The 21,686-nt window shown below is 38.3% G+C and overlaps 1 protein-coding gene, 1 long non-coding RNA gene and 1 other non-coding gene across 15 annotated transcripts in view; 2 read left to right on the top strand and 1 right to left on the bottom strand.

Annotated features, from left to right (window-relative positions):
* The window catches only part of LOC103884114, a 44,020-nt gene extending 29,166 nt beyond the window's left edge, over positions 1 to 14,854 (bottom strand). Inside the window, exon 1 of the long non-coding RNA XR_646602.3 lies at positions 14,761 to 14,854. This is a non-coding gene — a long non-coding RNA (uncharacterized LOC103884114). The remainder of the gene's footprint in view (positions 1 to 14,760) is intronic.
* AFG1L (AFG1 like ATPase) overlaps positions 1 to 21,686 on the top strand; it is a 250,446-nt gene that overhangs the window by 98,602 nt on the left and 130,158 nt on the right. For all 13 annotated transcript variants that reach the window (XM_017958426.3, XM_017958427.3, XM_021938035.2 and 10 more), the window contains one exon: positions 9,800 to 9,858. In XM_017958426.3, the coding sequence (XP_017813915.2) occupies positions 9,800 to 9,858 (59 nt within the window). The remainder of the gene's footprint in view (positions 1 to 9,799; positions 9,859 to 21,686) is intronic.
* On the top strand, positions 333 to 437 carry LOC116275483. The gene has a single exon (XR_004184616.1). It is a non-coding gene; the product is annotated as a U6 spliceosomal RNA (small nuclear RNA).

Raw genomic sequence — 21,686 nt, 5'->3', positions numbered from 1 at the left:
CTGGAATTTTTTGGATGAAACATTTTAAAAAGCCATCCAACAGAATGCATTTCTAGAGGATGCACTTCTTGGTCCCTCAACTGCTTCTGATGTCTTTTCTCACCTAAAAAATAATAATAATAAAAATACAGTGTACAGGACAAGGCTCAACATTGTAGGTAGAGACTGAAAGCCTGCCATTGTTAATGTTGTTTGCAACCAGTAGAGGTGTTCTGATGATGCTACCATGCTGCTTACTTACCATGAACACATTATTTTTTCATTATATTAATGATGTCATATTTTTTCCTGTTGAGTACTTATATGTGAACAAGTATAAGAAAATGATTGCTGTGCTTGCTTTGGAAGCACCTATATTAAAATTGAAATGATACAGAGAAGATTAGCATGGCCTCTGCACAAGGGTAAGTTTTATTTAAAAGATGTAAAATTTTTTAAAAAAGAAAATGATTGCTTATTGGTAGCATATAAAGACAGGAATGATGGTGATGCTTAACAACCACAGATTGTCCTCATGGGTGGCAGAGATAGTGATACCTTCGCTTTCTGATCGTTAAATGTACACAGTCTTTGTTTCATGCACAAAATTATTCAAAATGTTATATAAAATTACTTTTAGGTGATGTATGTAAGTGATATATGGAACATAAGTGAATTTTGTGTTTAGACTTGGGTCTTACTTATTATGATTTTTGTACAGTGCCTAGCAAATTGTGTGGCTTCTAGTAGGGGTTCTGTAAATCTTGGTTCCTCCTTTTATCTGTTGTCTTCAGCACTCGTTTCAGTGAAGACATAGTAGAATTCATCGATGTGTATTGAACTGAGTATCAATCTATAATATAGTATCACATGGGAACATTTAATGAGCTGTACTACCTACAGATTTAGTAAAATGTTGTTTGAACTTTAGTTCTTTTAAAAGAAGCTATTTCAGCAACAGCTGCTTAAATAGTCTATAGGTTCTCTTTTCTTTTAGTCTGTAAAACAATAAGAATCTCCTAGAAGGATAAATCAAATTGGTTCCATGAAACCATAAAACTATTGTGTGATAATTTATAGGAAACCTCCTTTAATGACATGCTTTAAAAGTTTTTCTTACTCTAAATCGATATGTATATGTATAAGTAAGCATTATTCAGCTTCTTGATTTGACACTTGGATTTTTAAGGAAAAGATCTTCATATCCATGTACATTTCCAAAATATTTATTTAGGTACTTGTGATTACTTTAAAAATCCTCTTTGCTTGTGTTTCATCTGTAGGTATTATAGCTATTCACTGTTGAGAATTTAGAGGTACTTACACCATTTTTTACAAAATGAATGTTCTGTAATTCTAGTATTCTGTTTTACATGACCAAGTGCTCATTTCACTCTGTTTAGAGAGATGATGAAGAAATCATAGTCAAGAACTCCTGAATTTTAAAATAGTATTTAGTAATGACAAATGTTGATATAAATGTATTATGAAATCTTTATGTCTAAGAAAAATAATATTAAACAGCTAATATTAAACATTTTGGTGGCTAAATAACATTTCAAGAGATGGATCTATTGCATTGATAATTAGCATGATATTTGAATTACAAAAAACTTTTCAATTTAATGAGTATGATCCCTTTTCACTTGTGTTCTATAAAAACCTAAAGGTTTTTAAGCCAAGTGATTTCTGTTTAGAATTCTGTTTAGAATACACTTCTCAGAGCATAAAGTTTTGGATTATATATCCTTGTACAGGCTGATTTTTTAAAAAGTTTGTCCTTTAAAAAATTAAGTCTCTAAGACTTAAAGGCATTGGTATTCTATTTTAACTTTGTTGATGAGTGGAAATCTTTTAATGAAGAATATTACAAGTGGGCCTTTACATTTCTCATTTTGATTAACGTATTAAAAGGTGCATGCTTGTTAAACTATATCTCAGAGCCTTATACATCCATAAAAAAGATGTTATTCTACAAAAAGGACCAAAGCGTTACCTTCACATAGATGAACTTTCATTCGTGTAATATGTTAGTTTTAATTCTATAACATTGTGCTCTTTAATAATCACTGATGATATGTATGGCTTATTTCCCAAAATTTTAAAGGGCTTATTGAAATATAGTTGATGTATTATAGGCTGCACATAGTTAAAGGATACAGTTTTTAAAATACTGACATATGTATACCTTCATGAGACCATTGCCACAACTAATAGAGTGAACATTTCTATCGCCCCCAAAAGTTTCCTCTTGCCCTTTTTTCTCTCTCTCTCTTCTTCCCTTCCCCTTCCCTTCCCTTCCCTTCCTTTTTCTCTTCTCTCTCCCCTCTCCTCTCTCTCCTCTCTCTCCTCACTCTTCTCTTCTCTTCTCTTCTCTTCTCTTCTCTTCTCTTCTCTTCTCTTCTCTTCTCTTCTCTTCTCTTCTCTTCTCTTCTCTTGGCTCAGTGCAACCTTTGCCTCCTGAGTTCAAGTGATTCTCCTGCCTCAGCCTCCCAAGTAGCTGGGATTACAGGCATGTGCTACCACACCCGGCTAATTTTGTCTTTTTATTAGAGAGAGGGTTTCACCATGTTGGTCAGGCTGGTCTTGAACTCCTGACCTCAGGTGATCCACCCGCCTCGGCCTCCCAAAGTGATGGAATTACAGGCATGAGACACCATGCCCGGCCTTGCCATTTTTTTCATCTGTCACTACCAAACCTGCTGTCCCTCTCACAAGCAGCTACTGATTAGCTTTCTGTTGCTGTAGATTCGTTTGCGTTTTCTAGAGTTTTATATAAATGGAATCACATAGTATGTACTCATTTTTTTTGGTCTGGCTTCCTTTACTCTGCATACTTATTTTGAGATTCATCTATTTTGCTGTGTGTATGAATAGACTACCCTTTTCATTGCTGAGTAGTATTTCATTGTACAGATATGGCACAATTTGTTTATCCATTCTCCTGATGATGGATATTTAGATTTCTTCCAGTGTTTGGCTATCCCAAATAAAGCTGAAGTTTTTAGCTTATTTATGAATAAAGCTGCTATAAACATCGAGTATGTTTTTAAAAATTATCTGATTTTTCCATTTTTACCACTTCCCACAATCATGGCTATCAACTCTTAACATACACCAATGTTTTTATCCACCTTCCTCAGCAACTTGGCAATTAGGAAAGACTGAAAATATTTAACATTAAACCCATTTCCTACATTTTCATCCTTTTACTCATTAGAGGTATTTATTATACGGAAGAAAAAAATCTGATTTTGAATCTTGAAATCTAAATAGCCTGGCCAGCATTATTTTACCTTTTATGACATTCCTAAATAAAAATTTTAAATATAACCAAATTGAAACCTGTAGTCTTTAATTACCCAAAGAGCTTATGCAAATACTTTCCTTACTATAATGATGTTATGATGAATCTTTTCTAAAGAGAATAAATGTTTCCTAATGACCATATTTTATTTCCATAAGTATATGTGGCATTTGAAGTCTATCATAGTTACCAAGTTTTCTCTAAACAAGGAAATATGGAAAAGATCCCATAATGCCATACTTTTTTAAAAAATTGAGACACATAATCTAATTTGTGTTTTTTATTATTTAAAAATTTTTTACTATTCCTTTTTTTTTTTTTGGAGACAGTGTCTCACTCTGCACCCAGGCTGGAGTGCAGTGGCACTATCGTGACTCACTGTAGTCTTAACCTCCCCGGGTTCAGGTGAGCCTCCCACTTCATTGTCCCGAGTAGCTGAAACTACAGGCATGTGCCACCACTCCAGGCTCATTTTTCTATTTTTTTTGTACAGACAGAGTTTCACCATGTTGCCCAGGCTGGTCTCAAACTCCTGGACTCAATCCACCCACCTTGGCCTCCTAAAGTGCTGGAATTTACAAATGTGAGCCAGTGTGCTGGGTATACTACTGTATCTATTTTCCTAAAATTTTAAAAATCTCGTAACTTTATAGAATGACCTTGAGGGAGGGAGGGAGGTAGAGGGGGAGGGAGGTAGAGGGGGAGGGAGGGAGGGAGAGAAAGAGAGAGAGAGAGAGAAAGAGAGAGAGGAGTCTCGTTCTGTCACCCAGGCTGGGGTGCAGTGGCGCTGTCCAGCTCACTGCAACCTTGACATACAGGGTTCAAGCAATCCTCCTACCTCACCCTTCCAAGTAGCTGGTACCACAGGTGTGTGCCACCATACTGGGCTAGGTGTCTGCTTTTGTTTGTTTGTTTTTTGTAGAGATGTGGTTTCCCTATGTTTCCCAGGCTGATCTTGAACTTCTGGGCTCGAATGATCCTCCCGACTTGGCCTCTCAAAGTGCTGAGATTACAGGCATGAGCCACCATGCCCAGCCTGTGGAATGACTTTTAAAAGGAATGTTTATATGAAATAAAATTTTACCCTCTTGAGAAAATTTTCTAAGAACTCTCCATTTTTTAAAGAAAAATATGCAGAGCTTAAAACTTGTCCCTTTTCATTTGTTTGTTCTTGACAATACATATGTTTACATGTATGTGTGTGTAAATATACATACACTGTGACAGTTATGTATATTAAAAAACATCTTCCTACGGCAATAAATACTACCCGTTTATGATATAATTGCATATTTGCAGCTTATTAAGAGTTTTTAAGAAATAGTTTAAAAATTTCTGTGGGTACATAGTGGGTGTATATCTTTTTGTTTTGTTTTGTTTTTTTCTTGAGGCAGAGCCTCACTCTTTTGCCCAGGCTGGAGTGCAGTCGTGCAATCTTGGCTCACTGCAACCTCCATCTCCTGGGTTCAAGCTGTTCTCCTGCCTCAGCCTCCCAAGTAACTAGGATTACGGGTACTCGCCACCACACCTGGCTAATTTTTGTATTTTTAGTTGAGATGGGGTTTCACCATGTTGGCCAGGCTGGTCTTGAACTTCTGACCTCAAGTGATCCACCTGCCTCAGCCTCCCAAAGTGCTGGGATTATAGGCTTGAGCCACTGCACCCAGCCCATAGTAGGTGTATGCCTTTATGAGGTATGTGAGATATTTTGGTACAGGTATGAGATTATTTGGTAATAGTCACATCATGGAAAATTGGATATACCATCCTCTCAAGCATGTATCCTTTGTATTACAAGCAATCCGTTATACTCTATTAGTTACTTTAAATGTACAATTATTTTATTATTAAACTATAATAATTCTGTTGTGCTATCAAATACTAGGCCTTTTTCATTCATTCTTTTTTGTTTTTGTTTTTGTTTGTTTGTTTTTTGAGATGAAGTCTTGCTCTGTTGCCCAGGCTGGAGGGCAGTGGCATGGTCTCAGCTCACTGCAACCTCTGCCTCCCAGGTTCAAGCAATTCTCCTGCCTCAGCCTCTCCCGAGTAGCTGGGATTACAGGTGCACACCACCATGCCTGGCTAATTTTTTTTGCAATCTCCGCCTTCTGAGTTCAAGCAATTCTCCTGCCTCCGTCTCCCAAGTAGCTGGGATAACAGGCGTGTACCACCACACCTGGCTGATTTTTGTATTTTTAGTAGAGACAGGGTTTCACTATGTTGGCCAGGCTGGTCTCGAACTCCTGACCTCAGGTGATCCACCTGCCTTGGCCTCTCAAAGTGCTAGGATTACAGGCGTGAGCCACCATGCCTGGCCCTGGCTGATTTTTGTATTTTTAGTAGAGGGATTTCACCATGTTGGCCAGGCTGGTCTCAAACTCTTGACCTCAAGTGATCCGCCGACCTCGGCCTCAAAATGCTGGGATTACAGGCATGAGCCATGATGCCCTGCCTTTTTTATTCTTTCTTTTTTTTTTTTTTTTCGTACCATCCCCACCTTCCCCCATCCCCCACTACCCTTCCCAGCCTCTGGTAACCATTCTTCTATTCTCTGTGAGTTTAATTATTTTGACTTTCAGATCCTACAAATAAGTGAGACTATGTGATGCTTGTCTTTCTGTGCCTGGCTCATTTCACTTAACCCAATGACCTCCAGTTCTATCCATGTTGTTTCAAGTTCCATTTTTTTTAAGGGCAGAATAGTACTCCATTGTGTATAAATAACACATTTTCTTTATCCATTCATCTGTTGATGGACACTTAGGTTGCTTCAAAATCTTGGTTATTGCGAACAGTGCTGCAACCAACATGAGAGTGCTGATATATCTTCAATGTACTGATTTTTTTTCTTTTGGATATATACCCAGCAGTGAGATTGCTGGATCACGTAGTAGCTCTTTGTTTAGTGTTTTGAGGAACCTCCAAACTGATCTCCATAGTGGTTGTGCTAATTTACATTCCCACCAATAGAGTATTGAGGGTTCCCTTTTCTCTGCATCCTCAGCAGTGTTTGTTATTCCCTCTCTGGATAAAAGCCATTTTAACTGGGGTGAGATGATACTTCATTGTAGTTTTGATTTGCATTTCTCTGATGATCAATGATGTGGAGCACTTTTTCATATGCCTGTTTGCCATTGTCTTCTTTGAAGAAATGTTTATTCAAATCTTTTCCCATCTTTTAATCGGATTTATTAGACTTTTTCCCTGTGGAGTTGTTTGAGCTTCTTATATATTCTGATTATTAATCCCTTGTTAGATGAGTAGTTTGCAAATATTTTCTCCCATTCTGTGGGTTGTCTCTTCACTTTGCCAGCTGTTTCCTTTGCTGCACAGAAGCTTGTTAACTTGATGTCATCCCATTTGTTCATTTTTGCTTTGGTTGTCTGTGCTTGTGAAGTATGACTCAAGAAATTTTTGCTCAGACCAATGTCCTGGAGAGTTTCCCCAATGTTTTCTTACAGTACTTTCATAATTTGAGGTCTTAGATTTAAGTCTTTATTTTTATTTTATTTTTCTATAAGGTGAGATAGGGGTCTAGTCTTATTCTTTTGCATATGGATATCCAGTTTTTCTAGCACCATTTAATGAAGAGATGGTCTTTTCCCCAATGTATGTTCTTGGCACCTTTGTCAAAAATGTGTTCACTGTAGGTATGTGGATTTGTTTCTGGGTTCTCTGTTTTGTTCCATTGGTCTATGTGTTTTTGTGCCAGTACCATGCTGTTTTTGTCTGTAGCTTTGTGTGAAGTCAGGTATTGTGATTTCTCTAGTCTTGTTATTTTTACTCAGGGGAGCTTTGGCTATTTTGGATCTTTTCTGACTCCATGTAAGTTTTAGGATTGCTTTTTCTATTTCTGTGAAGAATGGCATTGTGATTTTTGTGGGGATTGCATTGAATCTGTAGATTGCTTTGGATAGTATGAGCATTTTAACAATATTGATTCTTCCAATCCATGAATATGGAATAGCTTTTCATTTTTGTGTTTGTGCCCTCTTTAGTTTCTTTCACCAATGTTTTGTAGTTTCTGTTGTAAAGGTCTTTCCGTTTTTTTTTTTTTTTTTTTTTTTCTGAGATGGAGTCTTGCTCTGTTGCCAGGCTGGAGTGCAGTGGCACGATCTCAACTCACTGCAACCTCTGCCTCCCGGGTTCAAGTGATTTCCCTGCCTCAGCCTCCCGAGTAGCTGGTACTACAGGTGCATGCCACCACACCCCACTAATTTTTATATTTTTTGTAGAGATGGGGTTTCACCATGTTGGCCAGGATGGTCTCGATTTCTTGACCTCATCATCCTCCTGCCTTGGCTTCCCAAAGTGCTGGGATTACAGGCGTGCGCCACTATGCCCGGCCATCTTTCACTTCTTTGGTTCATTCCTAGGTATTTGATTTTATTTGTGGCTGTTGTAAATGGGATTACTTTTTAAATTTGTTTTTTATATTGTTTACTGCTGGCATATAGAAATGCTACTGATTTTTGTTATGTTGATTTTGTGTCCTGCAACTTTGCTGAATTTGTTTATCAGTTCTAATAGTTTTCCTTTTTTTTTTTTTTTTTTTTAAATTGGGCATGGTGTCATTTGCCTATAGTCCCAGCTACTGGGGAGGCTGGGGTGGGGTGTGGAAGTATCTTTCTCTTTTTTTTTTTTTTTTTTTTGAGATAAGGTCTCGCTCTGTTGCCCAGGCTGGAGTGCAGTGGCAAGATCTTGGCCCACTGCAGCCTCTGCCTCCCAGGCTCAAGTGATCCTTCTGCCTCAACTTCCTGAGTAGCTAGGGCTACAGGCACATGCCACCACGCCTGGCTAATTTTTGTATTTTTTGTAGAGATGGGATTTTGCCATGTTGCTGAGGCTGGTCCTGAACTCCTGGACTCAAGGGATCCACGTGGCTCAGCCTCCCAAAGTGCTAGGATTACATGTGTGAGCCACTGTGCCCAGCCCTCTTGTGGAATCTTTAGGTTTTTCCAAATATAAGCTCGTATCACCTGCAAACAAGGATAATTTGACTGTTTCCTTTTCCTTTCCAATTTGGAAGCCCTTTATTTCTTTCTCATCTGATTGCTTTAGCTCAGACATCTAGTACTATGTTGAATAACAATGGTGAAAGTGGGCATAGTTTGTCATGCTCCAGATCTAAGAGGAAAGGCTTTCTGTTTTCCCCCATTTTGTATGATACTAGTTGTGGGTCTGTCATATATAGTTTTTATTATGTTGAGGTCTGCTATTTCTATACCTAGTTTTTTGAGGGTTTTTATTATGAAGGGATATTGAACTTTATCAGATAATTTTTTGGCATCAATTGAAATTATCATATGGTTTTTGTCCTTCAAAGAATGGAGTTTTAATTTTTAGGCAATTTCATTTAAAGTGACTTTTTTAAACCTTGATATCAAATATATAATATGTGTTTGCATTATATATATAATGCAAATACATGAGCAGTTCTGTCTATTGATGTATTTTCTAAAAAGGCTAATCTTATTACACAGTGTTTAATTCTTTTTTTCTTTTTTTTTTTGAGATAGTCTCGCTCTGTCATCCAGGCTGAAGTGCAGTGGTGTGATCTTGGCTAACTGTAACTTCCACCTCCCTGGTTCAAGCGATTCTCCTGCCTCACCCCCTGAGTAGTTGGGCTTACAGGTGCCCATTAGCATGCCTGGGTAATTTTTGTATTTTTGTATTTTTAGTAGAGTTGGGGTTTCACCATGTTGGCCAGGCTGATCTCAAACTCCTGACCTCAAGTGGCCTCCCAAAGTGCTAGGATTACAGGCATGAGCCACTGAGCCCGTCCAAGTTATTTACTAAGAATTTTTATTATACATTGAGAAAAGGAGAGATTTTTTTTTCCTAGTGGAATGCTATATATTCAAGTTTTAAATGCTTTTACATATCTAATCTTCTTATGTTGGGTTATTGGTTTCGAATTTTGGAAGGGATACCTTCCAAATTCTTTTATTGCCTCTTATAACAGTTTAAAGCTAATTTGATTGAATACCTTTTGATCTTCTTTCTGTAGCTGTTTTTTTTTTTTTTTTTGAGACGGAGTCTCGCTCTGTCGCCCAGGCTGGAGTGCAGTGGCCAGATCTCAGCTCACTGCAAGCTCCGCCTCCCAGGTTCCCGCTATTCTCCTGCCTCAGCCTCCCGAGTAGCTGGGACCACAGGCGCCGCCACCTCGCCCGGCTAATTTTTGTGTTTTTAGTAGAGACGGGGTTTCGCCGTGTTAGCCAGGATGGTCTCGATCTCCTGACCTTGTGATCCGCCCGTCTCGGCCTCCCAAAGTGCTGGGATTACAGGCTTGAGCCACCGCGCCCGGCCTCTGTAGCTGTTAACTTTTTTCTTTTATTAAAATTAAAATAAAATGTGTGTAGGACCTGAAGAGAAATCAATTTTGGTCTATTTTTCTTTTTGCTCCTTTTTTTTTTTTTTAAATCAGTAGAAAGCTTTATTTGCCAGGCTAAACGATAAACTAACATCACGATTTAGGCTAAGTAAAAAACTAATATCATCTTTTTCTTTCAGATCTCTATAAAAATGGACTCCAAAGAGCTAACTTTGTACCATTCATAGCAGTCTTGAAGGTAAAAACAAATCTTTTATTTGTGTTTACTAAGATCATACTTATTGATAATCAAGGGCTTTAGTAGGATTGCTTTGGTCTTGGCATTCAAGGAGAATTTATTTTGGCATTTAGATAGTAATAATCAGGGGCCGGGCATAGTGGCTCACGCCTGTAATCCCAGCACTTTGGGAGGCCAAGGTGGGCGGATCACAAGATCAGGAGTTCAAGACCAGCCGGACCAACATGGTGAAACCCCATCTCTACTAAAGATACAAAAATTAGCTGGGTGTGGTGGCATGCACCTGTAATCCCAGCTACTGGGGAGGCTGAGGCAGGAGAATCATTTAAACCCTAGAGGCGGAGGTTGCAGTGAGCCAAGATCACACCACTGCACTTCACCCTCGGTGACAGGGCAAGACTCCGTCTCAAAAAAAAAAAAAAAAAGAGACTAGCCAGGACAACATGGCAAAACCTCTTCTCTAGATAGTAATAGTCAAAGACACTAAAGGAGAAAGGAATCTTTTGATACAGTATTCATCCATGCGTACACTGAAAAAATTACAAAATATAGTCTAAATTATTCTCTAACTGAAACATTGAATAGTTTGCATTTTATAAATTTTAATTTGAGATTTGCTCATAAATATTATAGTGGAATGTTTAAACTTATACATTTATTTCTGAAAAAAATGTTTAATGTTCCCTGTTTCCTTCAGGTTAATGGCCATTATTAACATGTTTTCCCAGCTATTAAAGTTGCTATTCTAGAATAGCATTATTACAAAAATATTCTAATATATTTAAATGTGATTGCCATCAAGTTATGAAATTATGTCAAGTTGAGGCACATAAATAGTTTAAATATTTGTGTGTATCAGCACTGCATAGAGTTTAAAATAGTCTTCATTAAAATATGATTAAGAATAAAATAGCCTCCTTTTTTACTATTAATTTTAAGTAATATTTTACATGATTATTTAATGATTTCACATTCTGCCAATATTTGTTGAGAACCTACTATGTACAATGTGTGGCATTAGGCATAATGGATAATAGAATTATGAACTAAGCTGTTTTTCTGGCACATTATTTATAATCTAGTTGATGACGTAACATATATACAAAAAAGCAAAATTTGCCAAAATATAATTCCCATAATTTTAGATAAATACTTTTTCCCCATGCACATCAACGTATCTGAAGAAAGGATAAAGTATTTTTTAAAAATTGAAAGCTTAAAAATTCTTACCCAAGAAGGGTTAAAATATTTTATCTTCAGACATTCTAAAGGCATAATCAGACAATCTTTTTGACGTGTACTTTGGTTGGAATTATTGTTGGTGCCAAACTTTATTCCCTATGCTATACTTAGGAGAACTCAGACATCTGTTTCCTTGACCAATTTTAGGTTCCTAGGATTTTAATTTCTCGGAGATATTTATAGATGTAGGAAAAGTACTTTTGGAAGATTTATGCTGTTAGTAATTTTTTCCCTTTATATTCATGCTTTGCATTTAGGGAGAACATAAACTTGCAATGTTTTCTCCATGCTAGGAATCCAAAGTGATATGGTATACACAGATACCAAAATATAAACAGGAAGCTAGGAAAAACAGGTGCTAAAAATAGTGTCTTCATATAGCATAAAATTCACAAAATACAGAAAGAGAAGTCTCAGAAAGAAACAAGTTAAGAGGTTCCGAGGGAACAACTTTGTAGCTGTACTTTTTTTTCCTCCAAATATTTTGTTGTTATTTTATTTGGCCAGTAATTTGTCATACTTCAATATATAATAGCAGTATTAATAGGCAAAATGAATAGTATACAATTTGAAATTGAACATGAACTGAGATATATAATATACAATTTAAAGTTGAACATGGACTGAACTTCCCAGGAAACTGAATATCAGATTAGATGAGAAAAGGTCTAAAATGTCTAATTTATTCAAGAGACTTTTCATATATAACAAAACATCAATGAAATGAAAACTAGAGCTGGTTTCTCTGAAGCTTTTCTGTTTGGGCATATAAAGTTTCTTTTGTAAGGAAGGGTAGTTTAACATTAACTTAAGTGACATTTTGCCTCTTCACAGCTGCTAGTGTTACTTCTTCTTTCTGGCCCAGCTGAGAGAAAGGTGTAGCAGAAGTCAATCTTAAAACAAATTGAGAATCTTAGTTTCATGAAAAGAAATTATTATAAACAAGATAGAAATTTGTTGAGGAAAAAGTACATTGTAAAATTCATTTTTTAAAATGTTCTTCTCTATAAACCAAATAGTTACAAGTTCATAATTCACCACAAAAGCTTGTGGTTTGTTGCTTGGGATATTGAAAGATAACAAAAACTAAACTACGCTCTTAGTAAAGCCTGCTTTATGGCCCAACATGTGGACAATTTTTGTAAATATTTTCTTTAAAATATTTCTTCAAAGTAGTGAGTACTCTTCAGTTGTTGTGTGTTATTGTGTAGGTTTGTTAATTATGCTGTTCAAATCTTTATTCTCATATTTTTTTTCCTATCAATTACTGAGAGACTTATGGGAAACATCTCACTATTATTGTGAATTTGTCTATTTTTCTTGTAATTCTGTCATTTGCCTTACATATTTGAAGGCTATGTTATACGTTGCATATAGATTTATAATAATTATTTTATTTATTTATTTGCTCATTTATTTTGAGACAGAATCTTGCTCTGTCACCCAGGCTAGAGTGCAGTGGTACAATATTGGCTCACTGCAACATCTGCCTCCCAGGTTCAAGCGATTTTCCTGCCTTAGCCTCCTGAAAAGCTGGGACTACAAGTGCATGCCACCACACCAGACTAATTTTTGTATTTTTAGTAGAGATGGGGTTTCAGCATGTTTACCAGGCTGGTCTCAAACTCCTGACCTCAAGGGATCTGCCTGCCTTGGCCTCCCAAAGTACTGGGAGTACAGGTGTTAGCCACCACACCTGGCCAGATTTACAATAGTTAAATACTGCTTGTGAATGGAACTTTTAAATATTATTTAGTAGCATTGCCCCTTCTTTTCAAGTATATTTATAACCATCTCTTGAAACATTATTATCATGAGTGCTTTAAAATCTTTATCAGATAATTCTAACGTCTTTTTCATCTTGATGTTGCCATATCTTTACATTCAGTTTGAGATCTTCCTGATTTTTTGTATAAGTGATTTCCAATGGAAACTGACATTTTCATAATTTGTCATTAGACTTTGAATCTTAATGTTTTAACCAAACTTTTTATTGTGGCAAAATATACATAACAAAAATTACTATTTTAATGATTTAGTTATTTACATTTTGAGACAGGATCTCACTCTGTTGCCCAGGCTGGAGTGCCGTGGCACTATCATAGCTTACTACAGCCTCGACCTCCCCAGCCTCAGGTGATCCTCCTGCCCCAGCCTCCTGAGTAGCTGGGACTGCAGGCGTATTCCACCATGCCCAGCTAATTTTTTTATTTTTTGTAGAGACAGGGATTCACTATGTTTCCCAGGCTGGTCTCGAACTCCCGGGCTCAAGTGATTTGCCTGCCTCCACCTCCCAAAGTGTTGGGATTAAAGGCAACAGTCACCACACCTGGCCTATTTTAATGATTTTTAAGTGTGCAGTTCAGTGGCATTAAGTACATTCACATTGTTTTACAAGCACCACCATGATTCATCTCCAGAATTTTTCATCTTATCAAACTGAAACTCTATACTCACTAAATAATAACCACCAGTTGTCCCCCTTTCCCAACACTACTTACCACCGTTCTGCTTTCTGCCTCTGTGAATTTGTCTTTTCTAGATACTTCATGTAAGTGGAATTACCTAATATTTGTCTTTTTATTTCTGGCTTATTTCACTTAGCACAGTGTCTCCAAGGTTTATGCATGTTGTAACATGTGTCAGAATTCTTATCCTTTTTATGGCATAATAATATTCCATTGTAAGGATATGCTACATTTTGTTTATCCATTCACCTGTCAATGGATATTTGGGTTGTTTCTACCTTTCAGCTATTATGAATATTGCTGCTTCGAACATTTGTGTACAAATATCTGTTTGAGTCCCTGCTTTCAATTCTTTTGTGTACATACTCAGAACTGAAATTGCTAGATCTTATGGTAATTATATGTTTAACTTCTTGAGGAACTGCCATACTGTTTTCCATAGTGGCTGTACCATATTACGTTCCCATCAGCAATACACAAGCATTCCAATTTCTCTGCATTTTCCCCAACATTTTCCTTTTCCTTTTTTTTTTTTTTTTTTTTTTTTGGTAATAGCCATCCCAGTGGGTGTGAAGTGGTATCTCATTGTGGTTTTGATTTGCTTTTCCCAAATGATTAATGATATTGAGTATCTTTTCATATGCTTATTTTATTGATTGACTGATTGATTGATTGAAATGGAGTCTTGCTCTGTCACTCAGGCTGGAGTGCAGTGGCATGATCTTGGCTCGCTGCAACATCTGCCTCCTAGGTTCAAGTGATTCTCATTCCTCAGCCTCCCGAGTAGCTGGGATTACAGGCATGTGCCACCATGCCCACCTACTTTTTGTATTTTTGGTAGAGATGGGGTTTCACCATGTTGGCCAGGCTGGTCTTGAACTCCTGACCTCAGGTGATCCGCCCACCTCAGCCTCCCAAAATGCTGAGATTACAGGTGTGAGCCACTGCGACTGGCCTTATCTTCTCTTTTTTCAGATTGGGCAACATCTCATTCTATAAAATAGATTGTTACTCTGTTTCTCTTTGTGGATCTTATTTGAACTTTCTGTTTTAGTTAGCTCTTTTTAGACATTATTCTTCAAGAGAAGGGGAGGCACTGCTTCCTTTACTGCCAGATATAGCTAGAAATCCAGGTTCCCTATTCAGCCTCCATTGACACCTGAGCTGTGGTTTGGGGTGTGCTCCTTGTTACCTGTTACTGCTGGAAAGAGGGTTCTGACTCCCGGTGATCTCCACTGATATCATTGTGGGAGGAGCATGCTCATACTCCTGGGATGAAAGTTCCAGTTCCTACCTGGCATTCTGTGACATCACCCTGGCAGTGGTGTTAGGATTCCTCGTGACAGCCTTGTGAGGGTGGAATTCTAGGCTCCCCTTAGCCTTTGCTGGCATGGTTGGGGAGGTGGAGCCACAGTTTTTCCCTGTGGTATTTGCTTTAGTAGAACAGTTATTGTCTAAAAGTTTTATCTTTTATTAAGTTGCTCTTTTCCTGCTTCTTTGGCTAAAGAGAACAGACTTTTATGGGGGCCTCATTTGTATGTTTCCATCAGCATTTCTGGGTTGCTGGCTTCTTTAACTCTAAGCCTGGGATATATGAGTCAAAGATAAACCCGGTGGCTCACACTTGTAATTCCAGTGCTTTGGCAGGCCAACATGGGAGAATTGCTTGAGGCCAAGAGTTTGAGACCAGCCTAAGCAACGTAGTGAGTACCCATCTTTACAAAAATTTTTTTTAAAAAAATTAGCCAGGCAGTGTGATGTGTACCTGTCCTCCAAACAACTTGGGACGCTGAGGCAGGAGGCTCACACGAGGCCAGGAGGTGGAGGCTGCAGTGAGCCATGATTGTGTCACTGTACTCCAGCCTGGGCAACAAAGCAATACCCTGTCTCTTAAAAAAAAAAAAAAAAAAATTCCCACAGGAGGGAACCTCACCATCCTGTTGTTCTTCAGGTCTTGAATAGTTCTAGCTGTTCTTCCTTCTTTCTACTTTTCAGGTAGAGATGGGGTTTCACCATGTTGAACATCAGGGGTCTCCTGATGTTTGCTTTATATATAATTTCCAGAGGTTTTAAATTGTACGTATGAGGAGGGATAGGGAAAAGTACATCTCCATCTTCCCAGAAGCAGAAGTCAGCTTATTTAAAGTCCTTGTCTGCCAATTCCATCATTTCTGGTTTTGTTTCTATGGTTTGATTTTTTTTCCCGCTGGTTGTGAGTCCTATTTTCCTGCTTCTTTGCAAGTCAAGTAAGTTATGATTGGATGCTGCACGTAGTGATTATTACATTGAGTCTCTGTTACTTCCTTTAAGGGTGTCAAATTTTATTTTGGCAAGTGGTTAAGTTTCTTGCAGATCAGGTTGATCTTTTTGTGGCTTCTTTTTTTTCCCCCCGTGCCGGAGTCTCACTCTGTTGCCCAGGCTGGAGTGCAGTGGCGTGAGGCTTATTTTTAAGTTTTGATAGGGTGAATGTAGATTAGCCATTATTCCAGGTCTGTTTTAGCCCTTCTAGGTGTTAGGTTTTAGGACCTTTCTAAGCTCTTTACTGAATCCCCGTGGTGTTCATTGAGGTGTTTCAGCTTTGACTATTCAGAATGCTTATATCTCCCAGATTATGTGTATTATTCTTTGCCCAACTCTGCATATGCAATTTGTTATTCAGCCAAAGATTACATTCCCTGTGCAGATATCTGGAGCTTTTCTTCTGCATAGCATTTTCCTGTGATGAACTCTACTGTGCAAATTCCAACTGTTTCAGCATCCCAAAACTCTGAGAACTGTCTCTTAAACTCATTTAGATTGTTCTATTGCAGTCTAGAAATTGCCTCTAGATAGAAAGCCAGGGAATATGGCCAGCTTGCTTGCCTGATTTTTTTCCCTCATATCTCAGGGATTGCTGTCTTTTGCTACCTATTACATAATGTCTGGTATCAGCTGTTTCACACGTTTTGTCCAGTGTTTTAGTGATTTATTGCAGAAGGGCAAAATCCAGTTCCAATTACTCTGCCTTGGCTGAAAGCATAAGTCTCTTTCTTAGTTTTTAGTTATAAAGGAAAAGAAGGTCAAGGTTTGCCTTTTCTTTCTTTCTTTCTTTCTTTCTTTCTTTCTTTCTTTCTTTCTTTCTTCCTTCCTTCCTTCCTTCCTTCCTTCCTTCCTTCCTTCCTTCCTTCCTTTCTTTTTTTTTTTTTTTTTGTAATTTAGGAACTTAGAGCCATGTTTTATCATAGAAACAAAAAAATAAATAGGATAACAATAAAAAGACAGTTGTGGGCACAGGAATTTTGTTTCAGCTTTCTCTCACACATTTAGAGGAACAGTTAAGTAAAAGATAATGCAGTCACATGAGGGGATATAACAGTTATATGGAATGTTTTTCAAAAGCTTTTGATAATGTAGAATAATGCTTATAGATAATGTGAGTGGAAAAGTATGATGCAAGGGTACACCTATGCCTGTCTCAACTGTGGAAATAATACACATGCATGAAAAAATACTGGAAAGAAATATCCCAAAATGTTAATAGAATCTATTTCCGGATATTAAGATTATGAGTCATTTAAATTTTCTCTTTTATACTTTTCTAAAGTTTCTGGAATGATCTTGTATTATTTTTATAATGAAAACCATTTTCAAACAGGTGAGTTTTGCTCGCTCCTCTTTGGAAATCAGCAGACCTGACTAGGAGAACTCATAGTCAAAGTTGAGAAACCAGCAAAAGGCAAAATGGATTGAACATGGGTCTTATCTGTAGAGACCATTATTATAAAAATAAATGGGATGGCAGGCACAGGGAGGAAGGAGCAGGAGCAGAGGGAGAGGCAGAGATGACCTAACAAGTAAAAGCACATGACAGATATATTTTGGAGGAAGAACTACCTCAGGAAATGGAATAATTTTTCAGGTAAAATTTTCTATATTCTAAGAGAAATTAAAGTAGTAATGGTACTGATGACATAAGAGATTAGACATGAAATAATTATAAGATTGGATGATAAGTGAGCTGGCAGAGCAGCTGTCAAATAAACTGAGAGCAGACCATTAAGTAAAGGAAAAGCATCTTAGAAAAAGCAAATGGTAGAATCAACACTGCTGAAAATAAAATCAATGATAAAGAGACCAAACTTATGAAAGATCATATAAAATGAAGCTTGAATAGTCAGAGATGAAAACTACTGCAGAAAAAAAAATGCTAGATGTGGAAAGCAGACAGCAGAGATCATACATTCACATAACTCATATTTTTAAAAAAGAGAACTCAAAGACAAATCAGAAGAAAACTTTCATGAAAGAAAGTTAGGTTGAAAGTCTAGATTCAAAGTGTTCATTGTATATTTCCCATTGTATGATTCCCCCATTAATAGTCGTACATTTTTGACTGGGTGCAGTGGCTCACGCCTGTAATCCTAGCACTTTGGGAGGCTGAGATGGGTGGATCACTTGAGGGCAGCAGTTTGAAACCAGCCTGGCCAACGTGGTGAAACCCTATCTCTACTAAAAATACAAAAACATTAGCCGGCCATGAAGTGGGCGCCTGTAATCCCAGCTATTTGGGAGGCTGAGGCAGGAGAATAGCTTGAACCTAGGAGGCGGAGGTTGCAGTGAGCCAAGATCACGCCACTGCACTCCAGTCTGGGCAACAGAGCGAGACTCTGTCTCAAAAAAAAAAAAAAAAAGAATCAAATCATACGTTTTTTTGATGCGTAACTGAACCTGAACCTGAAGGATTATAAAAAGAATCTTACAATCATATAGAAAAAAAAATCAATGGGAAAATAAGTCAAGCTGGTCTGAGACTTGTAAACTACAAGTAGATACTAGAAGAGAAAAGAAGAGTTTTTACCATATTCAATTTTTTTAGGTGCTGTAATAAATTTATTCAGAAGGTTTTTCAAAAATTTCCTTTTTTACAGTAAGAGCCTTCAACAAGAATATTGAAACTTCAATAAGAATAACTTACCTCAACAATATGTTAGTTCATTTCACATGTATTACACATCTAACATGGTATGAGACACAATAAATACAAAAATTAATAACATTAGTGTTCTCAAGTGATATACAACCAATCAGTTTCTTGACATCTATAAGCAAAGAGGCCAAGTAAGGCAAAAGATCTCAGTTCAACAAGTTCCTCATTGAAGGGCAACAGAAGGGGTCAATAGGGTAGAAAAGGAGAAATGAGATAACATTAGGTCATTTGTAGGGGAAGAGCATGAGAATGATGCCCATCAAATAAGTAAGTTTTAATATAAATTGAAAGCTAATACACACTATGTAGACACTGGATTCTGCAGAAGAAGGCAGTCGGCAGGATAGGATATCAGAAGCACATATGAAGGACACATAAATAAAGCTATTAGGTAAAACAAAAGTATATTCATTGAGTTTATAGCTTTGCTTGCATGTCTTAGTTTATGTTCCCCAAAACAAAGCTCATAGAACAAAGTTTTCTAGCTGAGTGCATATTGTTAATCCTGATCATAGGAGCACCAAAATGTGCTTCTGTTAATCCAGCAAATTCCATACATATAACTCCTTGCCTCTGTTTGGTAGCAGACATTGTATTTCCTCATATTTAAAAATGTGACATCTGGTCAGCTAGGCTGTCATGCACATCTACACCCACAGATATGTATTTTGGATATATGATAATTTAGGATTTATAGTCCTTAATGAAGTTTCCTGAATAAACAAATTTAAGATTTTATACCATCAGTCAAAATTAATAACGTATAAATGGAGATACTGTGATAAGAAAATATTGGTGGTCATTGAATCTGACTAAACATTGTCTTCTTCTGATCTATAAGTCAGACAATAAAATTTTTTATCATATTATGGAGAACTTCTGTAATTGAATTGACTACAGGATGCTAAAAAATAAAGGGGCCCTAGGAGGTTCCAAGATGGCCGAATAGGAACACCTCCAGTCTGCAGCTCCCAGCGTGAGTGACGCAGAAGACAGGTGATTTCTGCATTTCCAACTGAGGTACTAGGTTCATTTCACTGGGGCTTGTCAGACAGTGGGTGCAGCCCACGGACCAGGGCAGGCCATCGCCTTACCCGGGAAGTGCAAGGAGTCAGGGAATTCCCTTTCCTAGCAAAGGGAAGTCATGACACATGGTACCTGGAAAATCGGGACACTCCCACCCTAATACTGCGCATCTCACTGGGGCATGTCAGACAGTGGGGGCAGGACAGTGGGTGCGGCCCACCGAGCGAGAGCTGAAGCAGGGCAAGGCATCACCTCACCTAGGAAGCACAAGGGGTAAGGGAATTCCCTTCCCTAGCCAAGGGAAACTGTAACACACAACACCTGGAAAATCAGGTCACTCCCACCCTAATACAAGGGTCTTAGCAAATGGCACACCAGGAGATTATATCCTGCACCTGACTTGGAGGGTTCCACACCCTTGGGACCTCCCTCATTGCTAGCACAGCAGTCTGAGATCTAGCTGCAAGGCAACAGCGAGGCTGGGGGAGGGGCGTCCACCATTGCTGAGGCTTGAGTAGGTAAACAAAGTGGCTGGAAAGCTCGAACTGGGGGGAGCCCACTGCAGCTCAGGGAGGCCTGCCTGCCTCTGCAGACTCCACCTCTGGGGACAGGGCATAGCCAAACAAAAGGCAGCAGAAATCTCTGCAGATTTAAATGTCCCTGTCTGACAGCTTTGAAGAGAGTAGTCGTTCTCCCAGCATGGAGTTTGAGATCTGAGAATGGACAGTCTGCCTCCTCAAGTGGGTCCCTTACCCCCGAGTAGGCTAACTGGGAGGCACCCCCCAGTAGGGGCAGACTGACACCTCACATGGCCAGGTACCCCTCTGAGACAAAGCTTCCAGAGGAAGGATCAGGCAGCATCATTTGCTGTTCAGCAATATTGACTCTTCTGCAGCCTACACTGCTGATACCCAGGCAAACAGGGTCTGGAGTGGACCTCCAGCAAAAACTCCAACAGACCTGCAGCTGAGGGTCCTGACTGTTAGAAGGAAAACTCACAAACAGAAAGGACATCCACACCAAAACCCCATCTGTACGTCACCATCATCAAAGACCAAACGTAGGTAAAACCACAAAGATGGGGAAAACACAGAGCAGAAAAGCTGAAAATTCTAAAAATCAGAGCGCCTCTCCCCCTCCAAAGAAACGCAGCTCCTTGCCAGCAACAGAACAAAGCTGGATGGAGAATGACTTTGATGAGTTGAGAGAAGGTTTCAGACGATCAAACTTCTCCGAGCTAAAGGAGGAAGTTCGAACCCATCGCAAAGAAGCTAAAAACCTTGAAAAAAGATTAGATGAATGGCTAACTAGAATAACCAATGTAGAGAAGTCCTTAAATGACCTGATAGAGCTGAAAACTGTGGCACAAGATCTACGTGACAAATGCACAAGCTTCAGTAACCGATTCCATCAACTGAAAGAAAGGGTATCAGTGATTGAAGATCAAATGAATGAAATGAAGCGAGAAGAGAAGTTTAGAGGAAAAAGAGTAAAAAGGAACAAACAAAGCCTCCAAGAAATATGGGACTATGTGAAAAGACCAAATCTACGTCTGATTGATGTACCTGAAAGTGACGGGGAGAATGGAACCAAGTTGGAAAACACTCTTCAGGATATTATCCACGAGAACTTCCCCAACATAGCGAGGCAGGCCAACATTCAAATTCAGGAAATACAGAGAATGCCACAAAGATACTCCTCCAGAAGAGCAACTCCAAGACATGTAATTGTCAGATTCACCAAAGTTGAAATGAAGGAAAAAATGTTAAGGGCAGCCAGAGATAAAGGTCAGGTTACCCACAAAGGGAAGCCCATCAGACTAACAGTGGATCTCTCAGCAGAAACTCTATAAGCCGGAAGAGAGTGGGGGTCAATATTCAGCATACTTAAAGAAAATAATTTTCAACCCAGAATTTCATATCCAGCCAAACTAAGTTTCATAAGTGAAGGAGAAATAAAATTTTTACAGACAAACAAATGCTGAGAGATTTAAGGAAGCACTAAACATGGAAAGGAACAACCGGTACCAGCCACTGCAAAAACATGCCAAAATGTAAAGACCGTCAATGCTAGGAAGAAACTGTATCAGCTAACGAGCAAAATAACCAGCTAACATCATAACGACA

The sequence above is a fragment of the Papio anubis genome, chromosome 6 (genome assembly GCF_008728515.1).
Source record: "Papio anubis isolate 15944 chromosome 6, Panubis1.0, whole genome shotgun sequence".
In the NCBI taxonomy this organism is placed as follows: domain Eukaryota; kingdom Metazoa; phylum Chordata; class Mammalia; order Primates; family Cercopithecidae; genus Papio; species Papio anubis.
Note: the sequence above shows the minus strand (reverse complement) of the source record. Positions and strands in the feature narration are given on the sequence as shown.